The sequence below is a fragment of the Esox lucius genome, chromosome 17 (assembly GCF_011004845.1).
Source record: "Esox lucius isolate fEsoLuc1 chromosome 17, fEsoLuc1.pri, whole genome shotgun sequence".
NCBI lineage: Eukaryota > Metazoa > Chordata > Actinopteri > Esociformes > Esocidae > Esox > Esox lucius.
This window is the reverse complement of record NC_047585.1, coordinates 31,116,584-31,142,383: the sequence shown is the minus strand read 5'-3', so window position 1 is coordinate 31,142,383 and position 25,800 is coordinate 31,116,584. Positions and strand designations below refer to the sequence as shown.

The 25,800-nt window shown below is 40.8% G+C and overlaps 2 protein-coding genes across 4 annotated transcripts; both read left to right on the top strand.

Annotated features, from left to right (window-relative positions):
- Positions 1–356: 356 nt before the first annotated feature.
- Positions 357–13,543, top strand: tuba2 (tubulin, alpha 2). Of its 3 annotated transcripts, XM_029113779.2 has the most exons (5): positions 357–467; positions 3,342–3,564; positions 3,656–3,804; positions 3,913–4,839; positions 13,360–13,543. In XM_029113779.2, exons 1-5 carry the CDS (start codon positions 465–467, stop codon positions 13,405–13,407), a joined length of 1,350 nt encoding a protein of 449 aa, XP_028969612.1. In that variant the 5' UTR covers positions 357–464; the 3' UTR covers positions 13,408–13,543. The 3 variants fall into 3 exon arrangements, with proteins under 3 accessions (XP_028969612.1, XP_028969611.1, XP_010879475.2); XM_029113778.2 differs by lacking the exon at positions 13,360–13,543 and having other exon boundaries at positions 3,913–5,766; XM_010881173.5 differs by lacking the exons at positions 357–467; positions 3,342–3,564; positions 3,656–3,804; positions 3,913–4,839 and adding exons at positions 10,197–10,316; positions 11,862–12,084; positions 12,176–12,324 and having other exon boundaries at positions 12,433–13,543.
- A 3,920-nt stretch (positions 13,544–17,463) lies between these two features.
- prph (peripherin) lies at positions 17,464–25,777 on the top strand. The gene is made up of 9 exons (XM_010881174.5): positions 17,464–18,210; positions 20,656–20,716; positions 21,147–21,242; positions 21,524–21,688; positions 22,253–22,378; positions 22,567–22,787; positions 22,880–22,926; positions 24,687–24,760; positions 24,883–25,777. The coding sequence occupies exons 1-9, from the start codon at positions 17,648–17,650 to the stop codon at positions 24,973–24,975; spliced, it is 1,446 nt and encodes a 481-aa protein (XP_010879476.1). The 5' UTR covers positions 17,464–17,647; the 3' UTR covers positions 24,976–25,777.
- The last annotated feature ends 23 nt before the right edge of the window (positions 25,778–25,800 follow it).

The window sequence follows — 25,800 nt, the reverse complement described above, 5'->3', positions numbered from 1 at the left end:
GGGTATCTATTATTTAGAAATTCTTGACTCATGAAATCTGTAACAATAATACAAATATAATCAAGTAAAAACATATAAATTATTAACTGAATATCAAAGTAGCATTAAAAATACGTAAAAATACGCAAGGTACCTTGCTTACCGAAAAAAGAAATAATAGGTGCAATAGTAGTACAATGTTTATTACGTTTTATTTGGACGTTTTAACAATAATAGAGCGCTGTAATCTGGTAAGTAAGGCTAAGTACAACATATTATCTTCGAAAATGATTTGTCTTTTGTCTGCGATTCTGGGCTGCGGCTGCTGTTTCGCTGTCTGGTTCATTCGATGAGAAGCAACGCCCACCTCCTACTCATCCTCCTTCTCCCCGCAGTGCCCAGCGCCTTCTACTGCTTGTGTCTAGAAGAGAACAGTGTTCATCTATTCGGCGACTCTATCATCCTTTCCTCATAAAGGAATCAAAATGGTGAGAAGCTAATTTCAATATTAAACATAATGCTTGTATTATATTTTTTTCATCACAGTCGGATATATTAAAAGGGCGAGATATTCCATAATTACATGGTAGAAATTATTATTATAAAGGAATTATGCATTGGTTTCGTTTTTGTTGATCCAGAATGTTCTTTTATGCATAAAATAAACGCATGTTTCGTAGGTCTAATGGAGAATTTGATATTATTATGAGTTTTGTTAAGAAATTATTTGTTGAAAAAATGTAACACCCTGAATGAAGACAGTGTAGGGTAATTTAAAAACAGACAAACCGCATGAAAGACGTGTGATCAACTGCTGTACTATAATCTGGGAGTGGCTGGGATCCGACCTTTTCTGGATCTTTAGTCTGTTGGACTAAACGATCTGGAACTTTCTGAAGCTTACATCGTTGTCATGCCTAGAATAGGCTCTAGCATATTATAATGCTGCTGTAAAATTTAAAAAAAATACCACCACATTTTTGTCTTGTGAGAAATAACACAGCAATGCTTGTTAAAATATTAAAATGTGAAGATATAGGCAATGCTGCAGTTGAACACAATCACACCTAAGAATGTTACATTCTGAACAACACTGTAAATTGCATCAAGTAACATTGTAAAAAAATGAAAATGCATGTCCCCAAGAAACTGATTAACATTAAAATGGTTACTATGCATAAATATACTGCATGAATGCTTAAACAGTAACACTTAAATCATTATTAATTAATGATTGAATATGGTGGTGATTTGGTCTGACAGAGATTATTCTGCTGTTGTGATATTACATTCGGTTGAGGAATACTGTGGTCGTAGTGATGTTGCAGACATTGATTCAGCTATCTAACCTATCTAATCCCCTATGTAGTCTTTGTAATTACATTTATTAATAATTATTATATGTCTAATAAATCAGTGTTTATTTCATAAAAATAACATGTTTTCTAAAACATATTTTCAGCATTTTATTACACCCTTTGATCATTCAAATGCTCACTGTGATTGTGTGAACATTCTGAACAAAGTTTGAAGACAGACCTAGATGAATGGCTATTTGTCTGTTATAATCATCTTGTGTTGTCATGAACAGGGCAAAAACTGTTCAATTTAACTTGAACACTGTGCATTTGACAACTGAAGCTAAGCATGGTAGATGCTGTTGGAGGGCCATTAGTGGGCACTATTCCTTATGGTCTAAACATCATATCCCAATGCCACAGGACAGTAAAGGGGACTCTTATCAAATTGGACTCTTAATCATCCTCAGCTTTTAATTGGCTCATTCACCCCCTCTTCTCGCCCTGTAACTATTCCCCAGATTGATACAAATGACAGTGTGTTCTCAGTTAACTTACCAGGTAAAATAATTGTAAACAATAATAAACAAGCTGAATTTCCAGGTGTTTCTTAAACAGCTCTTACTTAGCAGGCACTGTTCTCCATAGTGACAGGAGCAGTTAAGGATAAGGCTCCTTACATGCGGATTTAGGAGTGACTCTTTAAAAAATGGGCGTGTCAGTCCTAACTTTAGGACTCCTACATTTTTGGCCTAAGAGTATTTCACAAAGCGTTTTAGCGCTAAAACCAGCTCCTAAATCTGGGAAAAGTTAGGAGCAGTCAAGAGGACTCCTAAATCACTGAGACCAAATCACAAATCCTAAAGGCTGCTGCCTGCAATCCGCCTCTTAATCAGGTCGACGTTATAGGAACATTTAATGACACAGAGCTTTTAAAAAGGTATCGGTATAATCGCAAGGGTATTATGATCATAGTAGAGCTATTCATTGATGCCCTCACTTCACCAACATACAGAAACAACCCAATAACACCAGAGATCAAGGCTGTGACAACTCTATGCTACTTGGAATCAGGGAAAATGCAGCTATGCAGCGCAGACAAACTACATATATCTCAGTCATCTGTCATTTGAATATTACATCAAACAATAAATGCCCTCTCCAGACCCCATATCGTCCAAAAAATCATACGGTTTCCTTATGATATCCGCCAACTACAAAGAAACAAAGCTGACTTCATGGCCATAGCTGGTCCACCCAGTGTAGTTGGTGCTATAGATTGGACACATAGGTCTATTTGCACAAATGATTGTACCATCAAAAGATAAACACACATTTCTTTACTAGCTGCCAGACATGTAACAGACAGACAATTAGCTGAACATATTATTGCCTAGTCAGTATATCTTTCTTGGTTTTATGTTTAATCAGTGACACGTGCCCTACATTTTTATTTGAATATTGTTTTTTCAATATGGCAACATGACACATTCTTCTACAGTATTTCTATGATGAATTCACTGACAGAGACCCCTCCCCTATCAGCCAATCACTGGGCATAGTAAGTAGGCTTGTTCGTGGAATACGACATCATCCATAGCAACGGGGTCAACCCCGCCCTTTCCCTTAGCTTAAGACTTCTCCCCATTCCTTAGTAAAAGTTGGTCTTATTAGCTTTGTGGATAGGATTTAAGAGGAAACTCTTAGCTAGGAAATGTTTGTGCTGTTTAGGAGCCCTATTGGTAAGATAAAATGTTTTGTGAATGCGGCACCACATTTTTCATTTTACGCAGGGATTCAATCTAGCAACATTTCAGTTTCTAGTCAGGTGATTTAACAACTAAGTGATCTGATGGCTCAATTCTGGCCTTGTATTAAATCCTAGGCTACATGTGAATTTCAAAAATACTGTTTTGGAACTACATCTGAACACAACACGTCCAGATTTCAAATGTCTAAATATATATATTTTTAAATCCACTTGGATGTATTGTGATTATGGAAAGTTGCAACATTTAATGTGTTTTTTATTAATTTTCTATATTTGTTCATCTTTTCAACCAGCGTGAGTGTATCTCAGTCCACGTGGGTCAGGCTGGAGTCCAGATGGGCAATGCATGCTGGGAGCTGTATTGTCTGGAGCATGGTATCCAGCCGGATGGTCAGATGCCCAGTGACAAGACCATTGGCGGAGGAGATGACTCTTTCAACACCTTCTTCAGTGAGACTGGAGCTGGCAAGCATGTCCCCAGGGCTGTGTTTGTAGATCTGGAGCCCACTGTCATTGGTAAGATCACCTCGTCTTTATTAAACAATGATGTTCTGTTAACATCGGTCTCCTTAGGCCTTGTTAAAGCTACAGGTCTATCTTTTTTCAGATGAGGTGCGTACAGGAACTTACCGCCAGCTCTTCCATCCTGAGCAGCTGATCACTGGGAAGGAGGATGCAGCCAACAACTACGCACGTGGACATTATACCATCGGCAAAGAGATCATCGACTTGGTTTTAGACAGGATTCGCAAACTGGTAAGAATTTCGAAAACTGCTAGTGATGATCTATTGTGCATCCTGCATATTTATTTTCATTATCCAATATTTATTTTTGTTATATAAAACATCTCTCCTCCCTCTCAGGCTGACCAGTGCACCGGGCTTCAAGGCTTCTTGGTTTTCCACAGCTTTGGAGGTGGTACAGGTTCTGGTTTCACTTCCTTGTTGATGGAACGCCTATCTGTCGACTACGGCAAGAAGTCCAAGCTTGAGTTCTCCATCTACCCAGCTCCCCAGGTGTCCACAGCTGTTGTTGAGCCCTACAACTCCATCCTGACCACCCACACCACCCTGGAGCATTCTGATTGTGCTTTCATGGTGGACAATGAGGCCATCTATGACATCTGCCGTAGGAATCTTGATATCGAGCGTCCTTCCTACACTAATCTTAACAGGTTGATTGGCCAGATTGTTTCCTCCATCACTGCTTCCCTCCGATTTGATGGTGCCCTCAATGTTGATCTGACAGAGTTCCAGACCAACTTGGTGCCCTACCCCCGTATCCACTTCCCCCTGGCCACATATGCCCCAGTGATCTCTGCAGAGAGGGCTTACCATGAGCAGCTTTCAGTGTCAGAGATCACCAATGCTTGTTTTGAGCCAGCTAATCAGATGGTGAAATGTGACCCACGTCACGGCAAGTACATGGCCTGCTGTCTCCTGTATCGTGGTGACGTCGTGCCCAAAGACGTTAATGCTGCCATTGCCACCATCAAAACAAAACGCTCCATCCAGTTTGTAGATTGGTGCCCGACTGGTTTTAAGGTTGGCATTAACTACCAGCCCCCAACTGTGGTACCTGGTGGAGATCTGGCCAAGGTCCAGAGGGCAGTTTGCATGCTGAGCAACACCACTGCTATTGCAGAGGCCTGGGCTCGTCTTGACCACAAGTTTGACCTGATGTACGCCAAACGGGCTTTCGTGCACTGGTATGTAGGTGAGGGTATGGAGGAGGGAGAGTTCTCTGAGGCCAGGGAAGACATGGCTGCCCTGGAGAAAGATTATGAGGAGGTGGGCGTCGACTCCATTGAGGGTGAGGGAGAGGAGGAGGGAGAGGAATATTAAATATTTCTTAACTGAGAATGATTTACATTTTTTCCTCAAATATTCTGCCTTGATCAACCAGTATCATAAAGGATGTTAAGGTGTGGTCCACTGTTATGGACTGTTATGGTGAGAGCCCAATAAAAGAATCGACAATAAAGTTTATTCTGTCTCTGTTATTACATCCTGTACCAATGTTATGATCACACTCAGATAAGTGACCCAAATAAACGGATATCAGTAGGTTAACCTTGATCAGCGAGGGAAAAATAGCATGTAATATTGGACCATTTGGATGCAACAGTGCTTAACGTTACAGCTAATGGTGTATAGTAGTTAATGTTACTGCTCTCTGACACAGAATGATAAGCCAGGGCAAAACATTAGTGACCCGTTAATGCTAGCTGAGTTGCAGTCGAGACAGTTGATTGCATACTTGCCAACGGAGCTGTATCACTAACGTGTCATCGGGGGCACGTAATGTGGCAGTCACTCAAATTGCAGTATGGCAGCAAACAAAGGAAATTACCTGTAATATTGGTGCAATGACTGGTTAGTACCCCAGCGGCAGTCTGCTAAGTGACTCAGCCACATGGCCTGTAGTACTATAGCTTAAACGAGCTAACGCTTTGTACTTCTGGTTAGATGCTAGCAGGGTTTGGTTGTACTGTACTGTACTTGCTCAATGACAATAAAGTTGAATCTAATCTAACAAAGGCAAATGGTAATGACAGATAATATAGTAAGGACAATACCATATTTGATTGCAAAGAGCATCTCACTCCGTTTGCTGTTAACAGTGTAGTTACGGGCAGTGGCATATAACTTCCAGTCCATGTCATCACAAATATGAATGTGTTGCAAACATTTGTGGAATTACGGGCATGAAAAGCAATTCTATTGATCTGACACAACGCATGGGAGTACTGACAGTGGTAGGATATGTGATACTGGTTACTGATGGGCCCCATACATCCGGTTTATATATCCAGTCTATATGCCTTGTGTGTGGAGCCAATGACAGTGGACGCTATACAAAACCACAGGGAGGTTGGGACATACTGTACAATTTATGTATATGTGGAAGATGTCCAGACTCTGGGGTCTGTGAACCTGTGGTTGGCTATACAATCACTGACCGCCTCCTATTGTATTTTGGAATAAAAGACTTTGTCATCCTTTGTCTTTTGGAGAACAATGTAAGATCTACAGACTTGTGCTAATAAAGACGTTTTCCATTGACTTTCCGGTTTTCTGATTTTGTTCACAGATCACAAGTGGACAATTTAAACCACAATTTATTGTATTCCTAAAGTGAATTGATATTAACCTTATACAATTGTGTATATTTTTGGTCAATGTCAAAGTCTTATTTATCAAATGTAATTCTGAATAATGAAATTATTGTGACATGGCGCACAACATCTACGTAATAAGAATTTAAATAATATTGAAAGTTTGTAAAATGGGGAATATGAACAGTATGGTTAGAAGTACTGAATATTCTAAATATAATATTAGTGTAATATGCCTATGAATGGTACAGTAGAATCCAACAGCAGTGTGAACAGACCATAGTCTGGGTGGCTGTAGTCTTTGATGATGGTATGTGCTTTCCTAAGACATTGTGTGTGGTAGATGCCTTTCAAAGAGAGGAGATAGCAGCCAATGCTATCTTCCCTCTGTGCACACACTCTGCAGACTTCACCATCCTCTGGAAGGCCTTCTGATCAGCAGCGGAGCAGCTGCTGTACCAGGCATTAATGCAGCCCAAGAAGATGCTCTTGATGGTGCACCTGTCGAAGTTGGTGAGAGTTTTTGTAGACATGCCAGACATCTCAAGTCTCTGAAGGAACTATAGTAGCTTTTGGGCAGTTTTCACTGCAGGGTCTGCTTGCCTGGACCTGGTGAGGTCATCTTTGATGATGCTGATATCCAGGGTGACTTAAATTCATTTTTAATTGCATACATTTAGTACCTACAGTGGATAAAAAAGTATACCCACCCTCTGTTAAAATGCCAGGTTTTTGTAATGTAAAAGAATGAGACAAAGATAAATCATGTCAGAACTCTTTCCACTTTTAATGTGACCTATAATGTGAACAATTCAATTGAAAAACAAACTGAAATCATTGAGGGGGAAAAATGAAAACCAATAACCTGCTTACATAAATGTGCACACCCTCTTGTAACTGGGGATGTGGCTGTGTTCAGAATTAACCAATCACATTCAAACTCATGTTAAATAGAAGTCATTACACAACTGCCATCATTTAAAGTGACTCTGATTAATCACAAATACAGTTCAGCTGTTCTAGTAGGATTTTCCTTACATTTTCTTACTTGCATGTCAGACCAAAAGCCATGGTCCGCAGAGAGCTTCCAAAGCATCAGAGGGATCTCATTGTTGAAAGATATCAGCCAGGAGAGGGGTTAAAAGGAATTTCCAAAGCATAAGATATACCATGGAACACAGTTAAGACAGTCATCATCAAGTGGAGAACATATGGCACTGAGTGGAGAACAGAGACATTACCAAGAACTGGACGTCCCTCAAAAGTTTATGAAAAGACGAGAAGAAAACTGGTCAGGGAGGCTTCCAAGAGGCCTCCAGCAACATTAAAGGAAATGCAGGAATTTCTGGCAAGTACTGGCTGTGTGCTACATGTGATAGCAATCTCCTGTATTCTTCATATGAATGGGCTATGGGGTAGGGTGGCAAGAGGGAAGACTTTTCTTACAAAGAAAAACCTCCAAGCCTGGCTGAAGTTTGCAAAAACAAACATCATGTCCCCCCAAAACACATGGGAAAATGTGTTATGTTCTGATGAAACCAAGGGTGAACCTTTTGTCCATAATTCCAAAAGGTAAGTTTGCCGCAACAACAACACTGCACATCACCCAAAGAACACCATATCCACAGTGAAGCATGGTGGTGGCAGCATCAGGCTTTGGGGCTGTTTTTCTTCAGCTGGAACCGGGGCCTTAGTTACGGTGGAGGAAATTATGAACAGTTCCAAATACCAGGCAGTTTTGGCAAAAAACCTTCAGGCGTCTGTTAGAAAAGCTGAAGATGAAGAGGAAGTTTACCTTTCAGCATGACAAAGACCCAAAGCACACATCCAAATCCACAAAAGCATGGCTTCACCCGAAGAAGATTAACGTTTTGGAATGGCCCAGCTAGAGCCCAGACCTGAATCCAATTGAATATCTGTGGGGTGATCTGTGCACAGGAGATGTCCTTGCAATCTGACAGATTTGGAGCACTTTTGCAAAGAAGACTAGGCAAATATTGCCACGTCAAGATGTGCCATGCTATTAGACTCCTACCCAAAAAGAATGAGTGCTGTAATAAAATCAAAAGGTGCTTCAAGAAAGTAATAGTTTAAGGGTGTGCACACTTATCCAACCAGGTTATTATGAGTTTTTATTTATAAATTTTTTCCTCAAAGATTTCAGTTTGTTTTTCAGTTGAATTGAAAAACAAGGGAATACTGGAACAGGTGAGCATGGACTCTTTAATGGATGTGTAAAGCCAGATCAGCATGGATTGGAAGATATTTTGTCTTTCAGCTGTAAATCCCTGTGTGTGCCTATGTGATGATTGCTGTGATTTCGTCCTCCAGCCTGAGATTGTGGGGATGGTGGTCCCTATGAATTTGAATGATTCAGCTAAACAAAGAGCTGAGCCTTCAGTCTCACAGGTTAGTAATGCAGAGTGTTTGTGAGGTCAACCACCAGCTCAACTGTTTATTTTCCAGATTAATGTGACTAGACCAGGTCACCAAGCATTCAACCTCTCTACAGTACATGGTTTAGTGATTTAACCGACCAGAGTGGTGTCATCTACAAACTTTGAGAATTTTGAGAGATGCATTTTTGGAAGTACTGTCATTAGTTTAGATTAAGTGTAACTTTGTGTATGTGAGAGGATGCATGAGCTAGCAAGACATAATTTTTGCACTGACTACATTGAATTATGAAAATATGTCAAAACTCTATTAGAAATACCTCCTAAATATATTTTTTATTTTATTTCAGTCATTTATAAGTTTGACCAGTTAGACTTATAAATATTTTTCAAAGCGTTTGGGTTACAAAGTAATTTTATATTCCCTTTATGCAAAAAAGTCAGTCTCTGTAGAATTAAAGGGTCTCTTTTAAACCTGAGCCATGTATGACAGCAAATAAAAAGTGAACAAATAAATATGAAAAATTCAAATTTTACACACTGAACAATAAAAACGTTATCAAACATCTGCATTGCTTTAAAGGCACCAACGGTCTAGCTTAAGGTTACTCTGCAAAACATTCCATGATAGAGAGGAATAGTGGACAGAAGCAGTTTTACCCAACTCTGAAAGAGTCTCCTGTATTTCCAAGACAAGACAATCGGTGAGTGTGTTTGATGACTGCTGATTTTCCCATTATTTTGTAAGGCACCTATTATCTTTTATACAAACATTAACCAATGTCTGGCCCTTCTGTAAGCCAAAGGGTCCCAGTCAGTTGAAATGTATAGAACACAGTGATGTGTCCAAAAGTTTGCACCAGTGATAAAATCGAAAGCTGCATAATAGACTTTGTGTTATTACCTTATCATTATTCTAATACAATTCTGTGGATTCTTAAAAATACAGAAGTTATTTTTGTCTCACAAGCTTCAGAGGACCCTTTTTTAAGTAGTCACATACATGAATTTTTCAATAAAGGTGTTCGATTAGTGATAAAAACATAGAAATAGGAATATGGTCAAGTATGGGCTTAGATGGGTCCATAGGGCTCTCAGATGTAAGAAATACCTGTCAAGCTTTGATTATTTAAGATACATTTTAGGTATTTTTTATCTATATCTATTTTGCGTTTAGGATTTTTTTGTGTGGGTAATAGCATTACAAACTAACTGTATTTTATTTTCACAAAAATGTATGCTTTTTATTACTTAAAAAAAAGTTTTTCATATAATGGATTTTAAAAATGTATCTTTGATTACATATGTCAAATACATAAGTCTGTGAAAATGGCTAGATTGACCTGAGCATTGCAGTAAAACTACAGTCTAACTTATCGGTTGTCAGAGAAACGTCTCCCCTGTGGGATCCACTACGCTCAACCCTCAAACGAGCCCAGTGGCTGCGTAACCTAATTTCATCTGTGCCCTAACGGTTTCCTTCCATCCATGTCATCAGTGGCATTCTTTCAAATTGTCCAATAGAATGGACAGTAACGCCCCTTTATCCATGTGGGCGGTACACTTCTCTCTAAAACCCGAACAAACGTGGCTGGCCGTCATGACCAGTATAAAAGGCTCCACCCTGGCACATATTGCTTAACTTCTCACATTAGACACCTTAAGGTCATTCGGTGAGAGTTGGTTGTAAATCAAAAAAAATAAAAAATATTTTATCTTTACTGCTTTATTTAAACACCTCATCTTAGACATGGTAAGTATGAAAATGAAAAGACCTGGAATTGTGATATACTTTAAATGTGATGTCATGATCGAATATATAAGTTATCGATTATCAGTCAATCATGACACCGCGATAGCTATACCTGTTTTTTCTAATGTCTCCAAAACTGTTATTTTGAATGAAAATATGCTTCAGAAAAAACAAAATTATTATTAAGGACAATCATCACACATAATCTGATGTGACACAGTCGATATTTAGAATTGTAATATGTTCTTTGTGCTAATTTGCCAAAAAGTGCCCAGCTTAACACACTGTCGATTAAGTCTTCGGTAACTTTTAGTACGCCACAGATTCAGATGCCCTTTATTTATGAAGGACAAGCGCTATTATTCTTTCACTCTGCCTCCCTCTTGACCACTGCGTTAAATTGCTTTGTTACGTTGTTGCATTGAAGAGCGTGGCAGGCGCTTATCAGGGCGGTTTCATTGCTGTACGCTAGACTCGAAATCTGTGCGGTCGTGATCACATAAATGATCTACCGCGTAAACGCTCTATTCTAAAATAGAAATTCTGCCACCGTCAAGAATTAATGAAGTGATTTACAACAGCGAATTGTAGACTAAACGCCTGTGAAGTGAAAGGGCTAGGAAAATTTGTAGCACCCAGGGTTAGGACTGAATGTCTGGGCGCGCAGGTGTCTGAACATTCTTGGCAAATACCCGAATGAACCCGGCCAGTCAGACCACGTGGTGCTTCCTCATCTTGCGTAAAGAAAACCAAGTACACTATACAGGCTTTTGTATTATTATTCTATGCAATACAATCTATACAAAATATTCAATACATTGAGTATAGAGACTTGCATTAGGCTACATATTTGTTCTTAGATGTTGACATTTCGTTAAAAACAATAGAGCGTTAAACTCACACGTCTACTTAATCTGAGTTTTTATCTACGTATTTTATCTGCCTCCAGGAACAATTCCACCCTCCAAATGAGTGCCACATTTGTGCCATATCTGGGATTTTATGATGCCTCTAAGCCTATACATCGCTAATCGTTGCCGTGCTGATTTTCAGCTGCGTTTACAACGAGGCTTACTACAGAGGAGAGTTATAATCACTCCCATTGTAATGAGCAACATATTTTAAAGACGTACTCAAATGACGGCGCTATACTCTATTACACATTTATCCGATAACTCCATTACTCCATAACTCCATTATTATTGATTAAAATATAGCGTTTATGTCAAATGTGTGTATATACAAATTAAGAGACACTGCACCTTTTTCTTTCCTTTCCAAAAAATGATGACCGCATATGAGGGCACGCCTACTTGCCTGACTACCTTCGTTAGCTTTGCAGGTGACAGTGTTGCCTGATTGTGTCACTTCAGTGTGAGGGGACAAAATCCTTACTGACAATCCCTTCACTGGCAATGAAGGCTATTTTCCATTGACCACCGGGCTTCGTAGTAACTCTTCAACTAGCCATAACTCTTCTTCTGTAGGACAGAAGTTATACAATAATCAAAACTATGTATGACATTATTGTACTTTCTCCTACAGCGTGAGTGTATCTCCGTCCATGTGGGTCAGGCTGGTGTCCAGATTGGAAATGCCTGCTGGGAGCTCTACTGTCTGGAGCATGGTATCCAGCCTGATGGAAAGATGCCAAGTGACAAGACCATTGGCGGAGGAGATGACTCTTTCAACACCTTCTTCAGTGAGACTGGAGCTGGCAAGCATGTCCCCAGGGCTGTGTTTGTAGATCTGGAGCCCACTGTCATTGGTAAGATCACCTCGTCTTTATTAAACAATGATGTTCTGTTAACATCGGTCTCCTTAGTCCTTGTTAAAGCTACCGGTCGATCTTTTTTCAGATGAGGTGCGTTCTGGAACTTACCGCCAGCTCTTCCATCCTGAGCAGCTGATCACTGGGAAGGAGGATGCAGCCAACAACTACGCACGTGGACATTATACCATCGGCAAAGAGATCATCGACTTGGTTTTAGACAGGATTCGCAAACTGGTAAGAATTTCGAAAACTGCTAGTGATGATCTATTGTGCATCCTGCATATTTATTTTCATTATCCAATATTTATTTTTGTTATATAAAACATCTCTCCTCCCTCTCAGGCTGACCAGTGCACCGGGCTTCAAGGCTTCTTGGTTTTCCACAGCTTTGGAGGTGGTACAGGTTCTGGTTTCACTTCCTTGTTGATGGAACGCCTATCTGTCGACTACGGCAAGAAGTCCAAGCTTGAGTTCTCCATCTACCCAGCTCCCCAGGTGTCCACAGCTGTTGTTGAGCCCTACAACTCCATCCTGACCACCCACACCACCCTGGAGCATTCTGATTGTGCTTTCATGGTGGACAATGAGGCCATCTATGACATCTGCCGTAGGAATCTTGATATCGAGCGTCCTTCCTACACTAATCTTAACAGGTTGATCAGTCAGATCGTATCCTCCATCACTGCTTCCCTCCGTTTCGATGGTGCCCTCAATGTTGATCTGACAGAGTTCCAGACCAACTTGGTGCCCTACCCCCGTATCCACTTCCCCCTGGCCACATATGCCCCAGTGATCTCTGCTGAGAAGGCCTATCATGAGCAGCTGACTGTTTCAGAGATCACCAATGCTTGTTTTGAGCCAGCCAATCAGATGGTGAAATGTGACCCACGTCACGGCAAGTACATGGCCTGCTGTCTCCTGTATCGTGGTGACGTCGTGCCCAAAGACGTTAATGCTGCCATTGCCACCATCAAAACAAAACGCTCCATCCAGTTTGTAGATTGGTGCCCGACTGGTTTTAAGGTTGGCATTAACTACCAGCCCCCAACTGTGGTACCTGGTGGAGATCTGGCCAAGGTCCAGAGGGCAGTTTGCATGCTGAGCAACACCACTGCAGTGGCAGAAGCATGGGCTCGTCTTGACCACAAGTTTGACCTGATGTACGCCAAACGGGCTTTTGTGCACTGGTATGTAGGTGAGGGTATGGAGGAGGGAGAGTTCTCTGAGGCCAGGGAAGACATGGCTGCCCTGGAGAAAGATTATGAGGAGGTGGGAGCAGATAGTGTTGAGGGAGAGGATGAGGGAGAAGAATATTAAGTTTTCGGATCAGGAACATTCAAAATGTAACAATTTTTCTTTCCTTATTTATTTTTTTGCTGTCCCTTTGTATCCTTGACTTTTTAAATCCTTGACTCTATCCTTTTATTACAATAAAATGAATTTTAATGTTTTATTCTTTGCTTACAGTAGGTAATGTCTCATAGAAATTACAGTGGTTAGTGGGAATATCCTGTGTTGAATATTTTAGCTAGCCCTGAATGTATATGATCATTGGAATGTTTCGTCTACTAAAAATGAAAATATTGTCATTATAATAGAACTGAAATATACTGGTGCATCAAAATCTGGGACAACACTATCAACACATTGAATATTGATACCCTTCAACAAAACACCAACTTCTTTATTGAACCTTTCTTACATCATATTTAACTATTTTGGTTTCATTTAAAGTTTAGTGTCTCATCTTACTGCGCTTAGGAATGACATTCTGTCAGGTGCTAGCTATCTATCCGTTCAAATTTTTTGGGTGTCAGTCTAAGTTGTACATGGATATTTTTGGATGCAAGGCCACATTTGAGGGACTAGGGCACTTATCCCCCAAAATGTTGTAACTACATTTCTTGTCTTGGGATATGTGCCCTGCCTGTCAGCTCAGTAATCAAAATGTATTTTGGATTGTTTCCACATACCCTTGTCCTACAAAAAGTAACACGAATATACTGTTTTCACATAACCACAGTCCTCTATCCATATATACAGTCACAGGGACCTACTGTGCCACATAACGGTTCCTGGCAGAGCATTACCTTCCATATCAATTTACAAACCGTAAAATTATTTGTTACAATGTATGATACAAACCACATGTGCAGAGCAGTCCTACAAAAGTTATCTCTGTGTATTTACAGTGTCACGGCTAACAAGTCGTCATAGCCTTGACGTGAACTGTTAATCGCCAGTAAGCTGTAGTGGACTATGTGCTGTGCTGGTCTGAATTATTGTTCGCAGTGTCGTTACAATTAGAGATCTATCACCCGGTTTGCAGAACTACGACAGAAAAGAGCAGCAGCGAATTGCATTCATGCCAATGTAAGAAATGTCCTGGGACAGGGAAGTGAACCTTTTTAAAACAAGCTACACAACCATTTCCATTCCTTATCCTTCACAATGAATAGACAGCAGAAGCTACACAATGGAAAATAACCGATTTTTGATCACTGTATTTTGTGGACAGTAAAGATAAGTGTCTACTGCAGGGGTAGGTTGTGGGAAATTTTTTGGTGAAGTTGATGGTTTGGGGCACTTGCAGTTAAAAAAAAATATGTGTACATTGGTAATTAAAAACAACTAAGCCCCAAATTATGCTATAAAATAGTTCTCTCAAACAAAAATAAATTTAAGAACCTTTTGTGGTAGGTTTTTGAGCAAGTAGACTGTTCATATTGTTTCTTTGAGTATCACAGTTTTAAGATAAAGGATACTCCAAGAACGTTTGTATATTTTAAAATAACAAACATAAATATATATATATGTATATATAAATATAAAACTAATATATTTTTGCTGATATCCTGCAGATTCATGTCTTGACCAAAAATGACATCCCCCAGGGTTGATGATAATTATTGTCTTTTAAAACCAAACATTTTGGCGAGTCAAATAAAATATTTTGCCACCTGTGGCCAATTGGAATACTGTTCTGATTTTCTTCTGAATTTCAGATCATCAGCTTAGAGCTAAAACAAACAGTTGAAAGAATGGTTGAAATGACAGAGAAAATATTGCCTTGTCTTTCCTGCCATGTCACCCTACCTACCTGGTCTGACCTGTGAAGCCAGTGCTGCTGGAGAGTGAAAGGTGATTCAACATGTCATAGTGGCTGTAATTAAGAGCTGCTACACACTCATGTCTTTAAAACGGCGACTTCTTGGTACACTTCTGCCGGGAGGAAGCACTAATGCAGAAGATTTCTCCCAGATTGTCTGTTTCAAGTTTTCTTTGTCATGGGAAAGTAATACATATAGGGTATGGATCACATAACACAATCCTAACAAGATCCCTCACACACAGAAAGTAGCTCAGGTGCAGGAAGCAGAGAAATAGTATTGATCATGGAAAATTATCTCTGCACGCTCAGAATCAAAGCAATTTTAAATGTGTTTTGTTCAACTTTCATTTAAACCGACCTTCATCAGAGCATACAACCTCAAACAGAGCAAAATGATATGCTTATTGGGATTCACAAAGTATTCAAACCCCTAAAAAATTTCCATATTTGGTTGTTACAGCCTTGTTCTATATAAAAGGTATAAAGACACACCCCTGTCTATATACATGTCTGTAGTTGACAGTGCATGCAAAAAACAAGAGCAAAAAACCGCAAAAAACAAGCGATCGGATTTCATATGAGGGGATGCTCATACAAAAGTTGATCATTAAACATTTGGGAATTCACTGGAAAAGGAACAGTGAAAATTGCTGCTGTAGTGTGTAGTATTACCTAAAGAAAAGACAAAGGCATGGGGAATGGGATAGGAACCAAAAGAGAAAACAAATTTACTACAATGGAAGTTGATTAGATTATGGTGCAAGGCCCAACACACAGGAAATTAATTACCAAGAAAGCCAGACATGGGCAGCAGCTGGCCAAGGCTATACAGCTGTACTAATGCAGCAATACATACTTACAGAAGGAGAGAGATGCTTTGATGGATTACATGTTTTAAAGAGATTGGGGCGGGCTTCCTGAGCACAGCGGTCAAAGGCACCACACTACAGACTTACCAGGATTGGGAGGTTACATTCTAAATGTATTGCATTACAGTCAAGAGTTACATGTCCAAAATGTAAATCAATAGCGTAGGTTTTAGATTACGCAAAACCCAGTAATAAATGAAAAGGGTATACTACCAATATAAATAAAAGGAATATTACCAACTGAATTTAATCTATTGCAGGATCAATTAATGTTGGCGTTTGCAGCTGGCCATGGATTAAGCAATGTGTGGGTTTGTTTATAACCCGTTGCTTTCTAATTTAATACATTTAGCAATTTTTATTAATTTGGTTACTCTATATGTGAGAGTGGTCAAACAAAATGATTTTATTTTAAAGCCTTTGTCTCACAATGAACCTGTACAAAAATTTTTAAACTTAATGTAGATGGCTGAATGTGGCTGAATCTAACATATAAAAATGGAACAAAGTGTTCTTTTGAATCTCATATGCTGCACAGGAGATCTCACATTATTTCCAAAATAGGATGCAGCCACTGATCATTCGATACCAGTCTGTACACATCAGCCATGGAAGATAGAATTGCACAGTCATGGCTCTGCCCTTGCCCACCAGAACATCAATACAATATTCCATTACCGTGGAAAATGGGGAAGAGACAAAGAGAGGAAATAAATTCAGCTCTGTAGTCATACCAAATAACCTTTGTAAAATAAGAACCGGAATAATAAAACAATATTCTGCTATGGGATTATTTCTTGATAAACTACTTTACAATCTTTACAATATCTTACATAATCAATTTCATGGTATTGTTTATTTATATCTCCCGCATTAGTTAAATAAAGAACATTGGAAGAGAAGACAGGATGGATTGTTGAAAAGAGCAACAGAAGAAAATGGATGGATATAAGTATGTAAGATATAAGAGTGAAAGTACCGAAAAACCAGCAGACAGCCTACTACAGATGAGATATCAGTTGTCAAGATAAGGGGGTGGAGGTGGGCTTTGCAATGGAAACATCTTTAGACATAGAGTCATTAATATAGGAGACAAGTCTGGCATTTTGCCAAGAGCTACTGATAGATGGGTGGGGCAGCCGGAAGAAAGAAAGACAGAGAGGGAGACAGAGAGGGAGAGTGAGGGACAGAGAGTGAGAGAAAAGTGAGGGAGGAGCACTGGCTGCTGTAGTCCAGGGAGTGGCCACATGGCGCATGTTTGTTGAGGAGTGATGGATGGAGGAAAGAGGCAGGGGCTCTGGAGACTGGAAGAGCAGGAGGGAGGGAGTGCGGGGGGTGAGGACGGGTGTGTGCAGACACGGCAGGGGTTGGGGGGGGGGTGAGGCGGATGGGATGTCCAGCATGTGTATATAAAAGCACTGTTGGTCCTCAGTCGGACGTCCTGTTGCTTCACGGTCTGCTCCCAGGCACCTCCGGCTCCATCAAACAGAACCAGTGAGAAGGAACCATCCACAGATAGACAGGAAGAAATAAAGAAGAATTAGTCCGCGGAATTAGAGACCACCAAACCTCAACCATGAGCCACTCTTCAGGTCGCGTCTCCACCTCTTACCGACGCACGTTCGCGAGTCCCACCGCCATCTCTGCGTCTTCCTACTCACCTTCCTATTCGTCCTTCAGCCGCACGCCAGTGTCCAGCGGGCGCTATATGCGCTCCATGTCCCCTGTGGTGCCTCCTCGAGCCTCCAACTACCACCACCAGCAGCAGCGGCTGCGCTCCGGCCCCCAGCCACCTCGTCTCGCCTACGAGAAGGTGGACTTCCAGCTGGCCGACGCGATCAACGCTGAGTTCCTGGCCACACGGAGCAATGAGAAAGTGGAATTGCAAGACCTCAATGACCGCTTCGCTAGCTTCATTGAGAAGGTGCGCTACCTGGAGATGCAAAACAGCAGCCTGCAGCAGGAACTGAGCCAGTTCAAGGGGCAGCAGCAGGAGGGCCAGCCCAGCCGGGCCACCGACCTCTTCCAGGAGGAGCTGCGGGAACTGAGGCGCCAGCTAGACCACATGGGCAAGGAGAGGGACCAGTTCCACGTGGAGAGGGACAACTTGGCCGAAGACATTGACCTTCTCAAACAGAGGTATGGATGTCTGGGTTGATTTAGGGAGTTAGTGTTCTAGGGTTTCATTGAACTTGATCAGTGCATGGTCATACAGGGGACAGATGAAGATTTGGGGTTAGGAGATTGGATAACAATTTCAGAAGTGCATGGAGGATGTGAAAAGATTTGGAAAGCGAGATGTGTGTGTGTTGGGGGAAGGGGGAGGTTGTTTGGGAGGTCCTGCACAAGTGTTTTAGAAGGCAGAGCTGGTGGGGAATTGGTTGTTTTTCAGCTCTGATGTTGATTGACACTTTTTGGGATGGGCCTGCCAGGGAGGGGACAGGGTGGGTCCTAAAACATACCCTTACACCTCAATGCTCATGGCCTGAAATTGAAACAGACACAAGACCGGGGGTCCTTGGGCTTCGGCCAAAACGGTCCAGACCAGTTGTGGTAGCTAACTGGGGCGTGGCACTTTGGATGGACAGACACAAAGGCACCACAGCACACTAATGCATTCTGTGTTTTACTGCAGTGTCAGTATGTGTGTTTCCATGTGTGTGTATATGTGTGAACACCAACAGGCATGGGCAGTATCCAACAAAAAAATATATATATATTCACTATTTCATAACCTAGCAACAAATGGGATGCCAAGTAAAACAAGGAACTGGATACAATATCAGAATATTTCTACATTAGCACTATTAGTTACTATTTGCAGAATATTAGTTACCATTACAGTATTTACTTTAATTGGGCACATCACCGTTTATAGATGTCGACAATTTCATCAAACTTGTTATAATAAATGAAACAAACCCCCATTTCAGTAAATCAATTTCTCAAAACAATTTCTGAAGATACATGCTATCTACAATACCTACACAAAACACAAAAACAAACTGCACTTTGTCCATTCCCTGTAACAATGAGGACGGAGGATGGAGATACTGGGCACAGGGTGGAGTCAGGAAAGAATTAGGGTGAGGGAGGAGGCGGAAGAAGAGGAGGAGGTGGAGGAAGAGGGGAGGTGAAATGGGGTGGAGGCGAGGTGAAAAATAACATCTGGAAAAATCAATGTGAATCAATTTTAGAGGCTCCATTAGGTGGTGTTCTGTGTCCGCTTGTGGTGATGGCATGGTGCCAGGGACACCATTAGGAAAAAGTAACCCTGCGACACAGCATGAATTAAAGATGAGATTAGGCAGCAAGCCCCGCAAAAACCAGTCTGGACATGATGCTGTCTGAGGGGGGATGATGAGGTCATCGGACTAATGATATAATTTCTGATGACTCATCGCCAAAGTGGAAGAACCACTCCCTGTTCAAGACCCTTCATTACACCACAATCCACTGTAGCTACATGCATTTTATTCTTTTCAATTAACTATACTGATTCTTAATGAATATAACATTAATTAGCATAGTTCAGCTGCTTTACCCCATCAGAATCAAATACTTACCTTAAGCTTGTTTTACTGAACGTTTTCAGACATTGTGATCTTAAAATTACTATAGCCTCAAAACATCTTTAGCTCTGCTCTTGAATTTAAGAGTGGTTACATTTTTCCAGGCCCATTCTTCAGCTATTTCCCAAAAGAAATAAGTTGAGCATTAGTTATTTTTTTGCAGATTCTAGCTTTGACTTTTTAAGATAAGACTCTGCTTATATCCTTAAGTATATATATTTCAAGTTTGGGACAGCTTAGTCAGACCAGCCAGTATACTGTAGGCTTACATACTATAGTATGGTGCAGAATGCCAAAAGTGTCAGGCTTAAGATATTGTGCAGTCCACATGACCAACAAGAAGGGGTGATTAGCCAAATTTGTTGGGAGTAGCAGCTGCTGACCGATTGGATACCATCCAAAATCCTTTTACAGGACAGTCAATTACCAAATTGATCCAATGCTTTTTGCCAGCTGATGCTTCAACCTCAGGAGGCCTGTTACACCCAGCCACACAACCTTGCAGTGTGTCCCAAATGTCCCCGTATTCCTTATCCAGTGCACTAGGATTGACCAGTGCCCAGTGGGAAGTGTACCATTTAGAGAATTGCATACTGTTTTGTAGGAAACCTCAGATTGCTCTTATACAATTAGCATTGCATTCAGTCCTGTCCCATGTATTCAACTTCCTTGGTTCAGGATTTCTGAAGGCCTATACATTGTAAATAGATAACCTGGGTTTCTGAAGGCCTATACATTGTAAATAGATAACCTGGGTTTCTGAAGGCCTATACATTGTAAATAGATAACCTGGGTTTCTGAAGGCCTATACATTGTAAATTGATAACCTGGGTTTCTGAAGGCCTATACATTGTAAATTGATAACCTGGGTTTCTGAAGGCCTATACATTGTAAATAGATAACCTGGGTTTCTGAAGGCCTATACATTGTACATAGGTAACCTGGGTTTCTGAAGGCCAATACATTGTAACTTTACATTGTAATATTTCTCGTCTTTAACCACTCTCTACAGGCTGGACGAGGAGACTCAGAAGAGAGCTGAGGCTGAGAATAACCTGCTTGTCTTCCGAAAGGTAAACACATGCTTAGCCATCACACGGTACACCAAATCAATATTTAAGCCAATGGGTACGTAAATGTCTGATTGTACCGCTCACTCAGCAGGTGTCAGAGCCCAACCCAAAGCTTCCATTTTCCCACAGCTCTGCATAACAGGGACACCTTCTGGTTGGCTGAGATATAGACCATTGTTATTTTAACTTGACAGCTCTAAAAACGCTGAAAGCAGCAATGCATTGAACAGGCACCAGACAAAGCTACTCCAGTAAGATTTTCATTGCAATGAATACAACCCAGGATGTTTGACAAAACACTATTGACATATATTTTATGTATTACCAGATCCATCCCACCCATTTCTAAATGTTACCCTATCAAGGAAATGTTATTTCTAACCAGTTTGGGGTTTGATGAAATATTAACTGCAGTTTGATTTGAAACCAGGATGTGGATGATGCCACTCTGTCCCGCCTGGAGTTGGAAAGGAAGATCGAGTCTCTGATGGATGAGATTGAGTTCCTCAAGAAGATGCATGATGAGGTACAGGGCCCTGCCGAGATGGCCAACCACAAGTCACGGTCTTCATGATGACATATAATCCATAATGATCCTTATGAATAAAAATAATCTGTGATCACGATGGTCATGTCATAGTCCTGGTGTTTGACTTGTAATTGTTAGTCTGCTCCTACTTGCTTATACAGAATTTGTGAATGCATAATTTTTTTGTAAATAGTTGATGTGGATCAAACAGTTTTCTACCTATTATTTAGATGTATTTCTTTCCACTAACCCTTACACATGCTTCACTGTCCTAACAGGAGATCCAGGAAGTGCAGGTGACTGTCCAGACGCAGCAGTTGAAGACTGAGGTGGACCAGACTGCCAGACCTGACCTGACGGCTGCCCTCAAAGACATCAGAGCTCAGTATGAGACCATCGCCTCCAAGAACATGCTTCAGTCTGAAGAATGGTACAAGTCCAAGGTGAGGAGTGACAATGCGCACACACACACACACACACACACACACACACACGTTTGTTTTTATATCCTCGTGGGGCCCTGAAAAACGAAATTGCATGCTCCCTTGCCCTAATCTTAACCCTAAACCTAACCCTAACACTTACCCTAACCTTAACCTCAATAAAGTAACATTTATGCCTAAACTTTAACTAGATGTAATGCCTAACCTTTACCCTAAACTTAACCAACAATGCCTGGACCTTAAAGAACCCCCAAATGTAACTCTTAAATTAATTGTAAGTTTGACCCTAAACCCAGAAATGGACTTTCCCCTCATGGGGCCCTAAAAAATGTCCACACAAGGCATGTTTTTCAGGTTTTACTATAGTTATGGGGACAAAAATGCCCCCACAAGGTAATGAAAACATATACACACACACACACACACTCAAACACAAATCAACACATACATACACAGAGACACGCATAAAAACATACACACTCACAGACACACACAAGAAACACACATGCACGCATGCACAGTGACCGTTTTGCTCATTGGTGTATTTATTTGGTGCTCCCTCAGTTTGCTGACCTGACAGACACTGCCAGCCGTAACGCTGACGCTCTGAGGCAGGCCAAGCAGGAGCAGAATGAGCACAGGAGGCAGATCCAGTCCCTCAACTGTGAGATCGATACACTCAAGAGCACGGTAAGACCTCACAGACCTGCCTATTCATCTGTACTAGTGAGTGAGTCATATAGGCCATTTACCCCACGGCTCCAGTAATTGACTATAGCTGGGAAACCCCTGTGTAGGACACTGTATTAATGAAACAAGTAGAAAGCTTTAATTTTTCTTCTTTCCTCACTGTATGTATGTATGTATGTACTATTCAGAACGAGGCTCTGATGAGGCAGATGCGTGATATGGAAGACCAGTTTGGTGTGGAGGCCAATAACTACCAGGACAACGTGGGCCGTCTGGAGGAGGAGATCCACCACCTGAAGGATGAGATGGCACGCCACCTGAGGGAGTACCAGGACCTGCTCAATGTCAAGATGGCCCTGGATATAGAGATTGCAACTTATCGCAAGCTGCTGGAGGGAGAAGAGAGCAGGTTAGCAGGATAAGGTTGCAGGTATATCTTCAGTTTCATCTGATTATGAATGTGTTCCCAAACTAACATCCTGTTGCTGAATTTCTCTTTAGGATTATTGTTCCCATGCATCCCTCCCAGTTTGGGCGTAGTGAAAAGGGTGAGTATCATCATGTTGTATTCCTCCATCTGTTTGTTACTGTTACTGTCTCTCTCCAAGCAAAAACCCATATAGTTTATATTGACAACATATACAGTGGATATAAAAAGTCTACACACCCCTGTTAAAATGCCAGGTTTTTGTGAGGTAAAAGAATGAGACTAAGATAAATCATGTCAGAACCTTTCCCACTTTTAATGTAACCTATAATGTGAACAACTCAATTGAAAAACAAACTGAAATCTTCGAGGGGGAGAAATGAAAAATAAAAACCTTACAATAACCTGCTTGCATTAGTGTGCACACCCTCTTATAACTGGGGATGTGGCTGTGTTCAGAATAAACCAATCACATTCAAACTCATGTTAAATAGAAGTCATTACACGCCTGTCATCATTTAAAGTGACTCTGATTAATCACAAATAAAGTTCAGCGGTTCTAGAAGGATTTTCCTAAAATGTTCTTAGTTGCATCTCAGAGCAAAAGCCATGGTCCGCAGAGAGCTTCCAAAGCATCAGAGGGATCTCATTGTTGAAAGATATCAGTCAGGAGAAGGGTTAAAAGGAATTTCCAAAGCATAATACATACCATGGAAAACAGTGAAGACAGTCATCATCAAGTGGAGAAAATATGGCATAACAGAGACATTACCAAGAACTGGACATCCCTCCAAAATTGATGAAAAGACAAGAAGAAAACTGGTCAGGGAGGCTTCCAAGAGGCCTACAGCAACATTAAAGGAGCTGCAGGAATTTCTGGCAAGTACTGGCTGTGTGCTACATGTGACAGCAATCTCCCGTATTCTTCATATGAATGGGTTATGGGGTTGGGTGGCAAGATGGAAGCCTTTTCTTACAAAGAAAAGTCCCCCAAAAGCATGTGGGAAAATGTGTTATGGTCTGATGAAACCAAGGTAGAACTTTTTGGCCATAATTCCAAAAGGTATGTTTGGTGCAAAAACAACACTGCACATCACCCAAAGAACACCATACCCACAGTGAAGCATAGTGGTGGCAGCATCATGCTTTGGGGCTGTTTTCCTTCAGCTGGTACCGGGGCCTTATTCAGGGTGGAGGGAATTATGAACAGTTCCAAATACAGTTGGCATAAAACCTTCAGGCGTCTGTTAGAAAGCTGAAGATGAAGAGGAAATTCACCTTTCAGCATGACAACAACCAAAAGCACACATCCAAATGCACAAAAGCATGGCTTCACCATGCTTATCTTCATGGAAGAAGATTAACGTTTTGGCATGGCCCAGCCAGAGCCCAGACCTGAATCCAATTGAACATCTGTGGGGTGATCTGAAGAGGGATGTGCACAGGAGATGTCCTCGCAATCTGAAAGATTTGGAGCGCTTTTGCAAAGAAGACTGGGCAAATATTGCCACGTCAAGATGTGCCATGCTAATAGACTCCTACCCAAAAAGACAGGGCTGTTGTAAAATTAAAAGGTGCTTCAACAAATTATTAGTTTAAGGGTGTGCACACTTTGCAAACAGGTTATTGTAAGTTTTTTATTTTTCCCCCTCAAAGATTTCAGTTTGTTTTTCAATTGAATTGTTCACGTTATAGGTCACATTAAAGATGGAAAAAGTTCTGACATGTTTTATCTTTGTCTCATTCTTTTACATCACAAGAACCTGGCCTTTTAACAGGGATGTGTAGACTTTTTATATCCACTGTACATAATTTTTGATTACACTGATATATTTGATCATACACAGTATCAATATGTCCCTAAACCTGTCTCCCTCATAGATTACCATCGCACCCCAGACACTCCCAGCAGGAAGTCTATTGTGATTAAGACTGTGGAGACCCGTGATGGAGAGGTACACATTCCAAATGTTTCTGTGTCCACTTTGATATTCACTGTACAATCTAATTTCACTCTACACAGCTTTTACAGGAATTACTGTAATTTTGACATTACTGTTTCCTTTTCTTACTCCAGGTGGTGAAGGAGTCAGAGAAAGAGAAGGAACGAAGTGAGAGGGATGGCAGTCATATCAGGAATGACATGGACCATGATGACCATGATGTTTAGAGTAGTTAGGTAATTGCCTGTTCCAGACTCAGATGTAAAAATACAACACAAAAGATAAAAACTAAAAAGCAAGAAGAAAAATACACAAATTGTTCGAAGCATCATGGTCCTTGAGTGCCACTTAGTTTTCACTTTTTAACAAGTATTTTTCTGTTGCATCTGTGGTAGATATCCATGCAATGTTAAAACTTGAAATCTCTTCTAAATTTTGTCACAAGATGTGACCACGGTGCTACTTTCAATAACCAATCATTCCTTATTTAAAACATTCAACACAGCCATATATATATATATAAGCAGACAGGCACAAAAGTGCCATCATGGAGTGAAACAACACAGACTTCAAATTTCTCCTTTTTATCAGTACACCACTTGAGGCCTTGATTTACCGAAAAATCGATTATACTGAATATGCTGTAGCTGAACTTATCTTTCACTAAGCGGTTAAATGGAAAGTGGCACAAGTGGGAAAAGCAACAGGTATTTAGCAATCCCACTACAAAATGTGTTTTCCATGATGGATTCTCTCCATTCAAAGGACATGAATAGATGTACAGTAGCTGTGAGAGAAAATGGACAACAGTCAGCATCATGGAATTCTCAGTTTCAAATAACCTGCCAAAGAGGGACTACCAATGGTGTTGATGAAAGATACGTACAGTCAGACGTTAAAAGACTACATTAGTAGCGCCACACACCTTGCTTGAACTTCAAAATACAAAACACATTCTGCTATTAAATTATACGACAGCGTGTTTCTGAGAGTAAAAACGAAAATGCAAATAAAGTAAACTGGAACAGAGCTATGGATTTGTCTTGTCATTT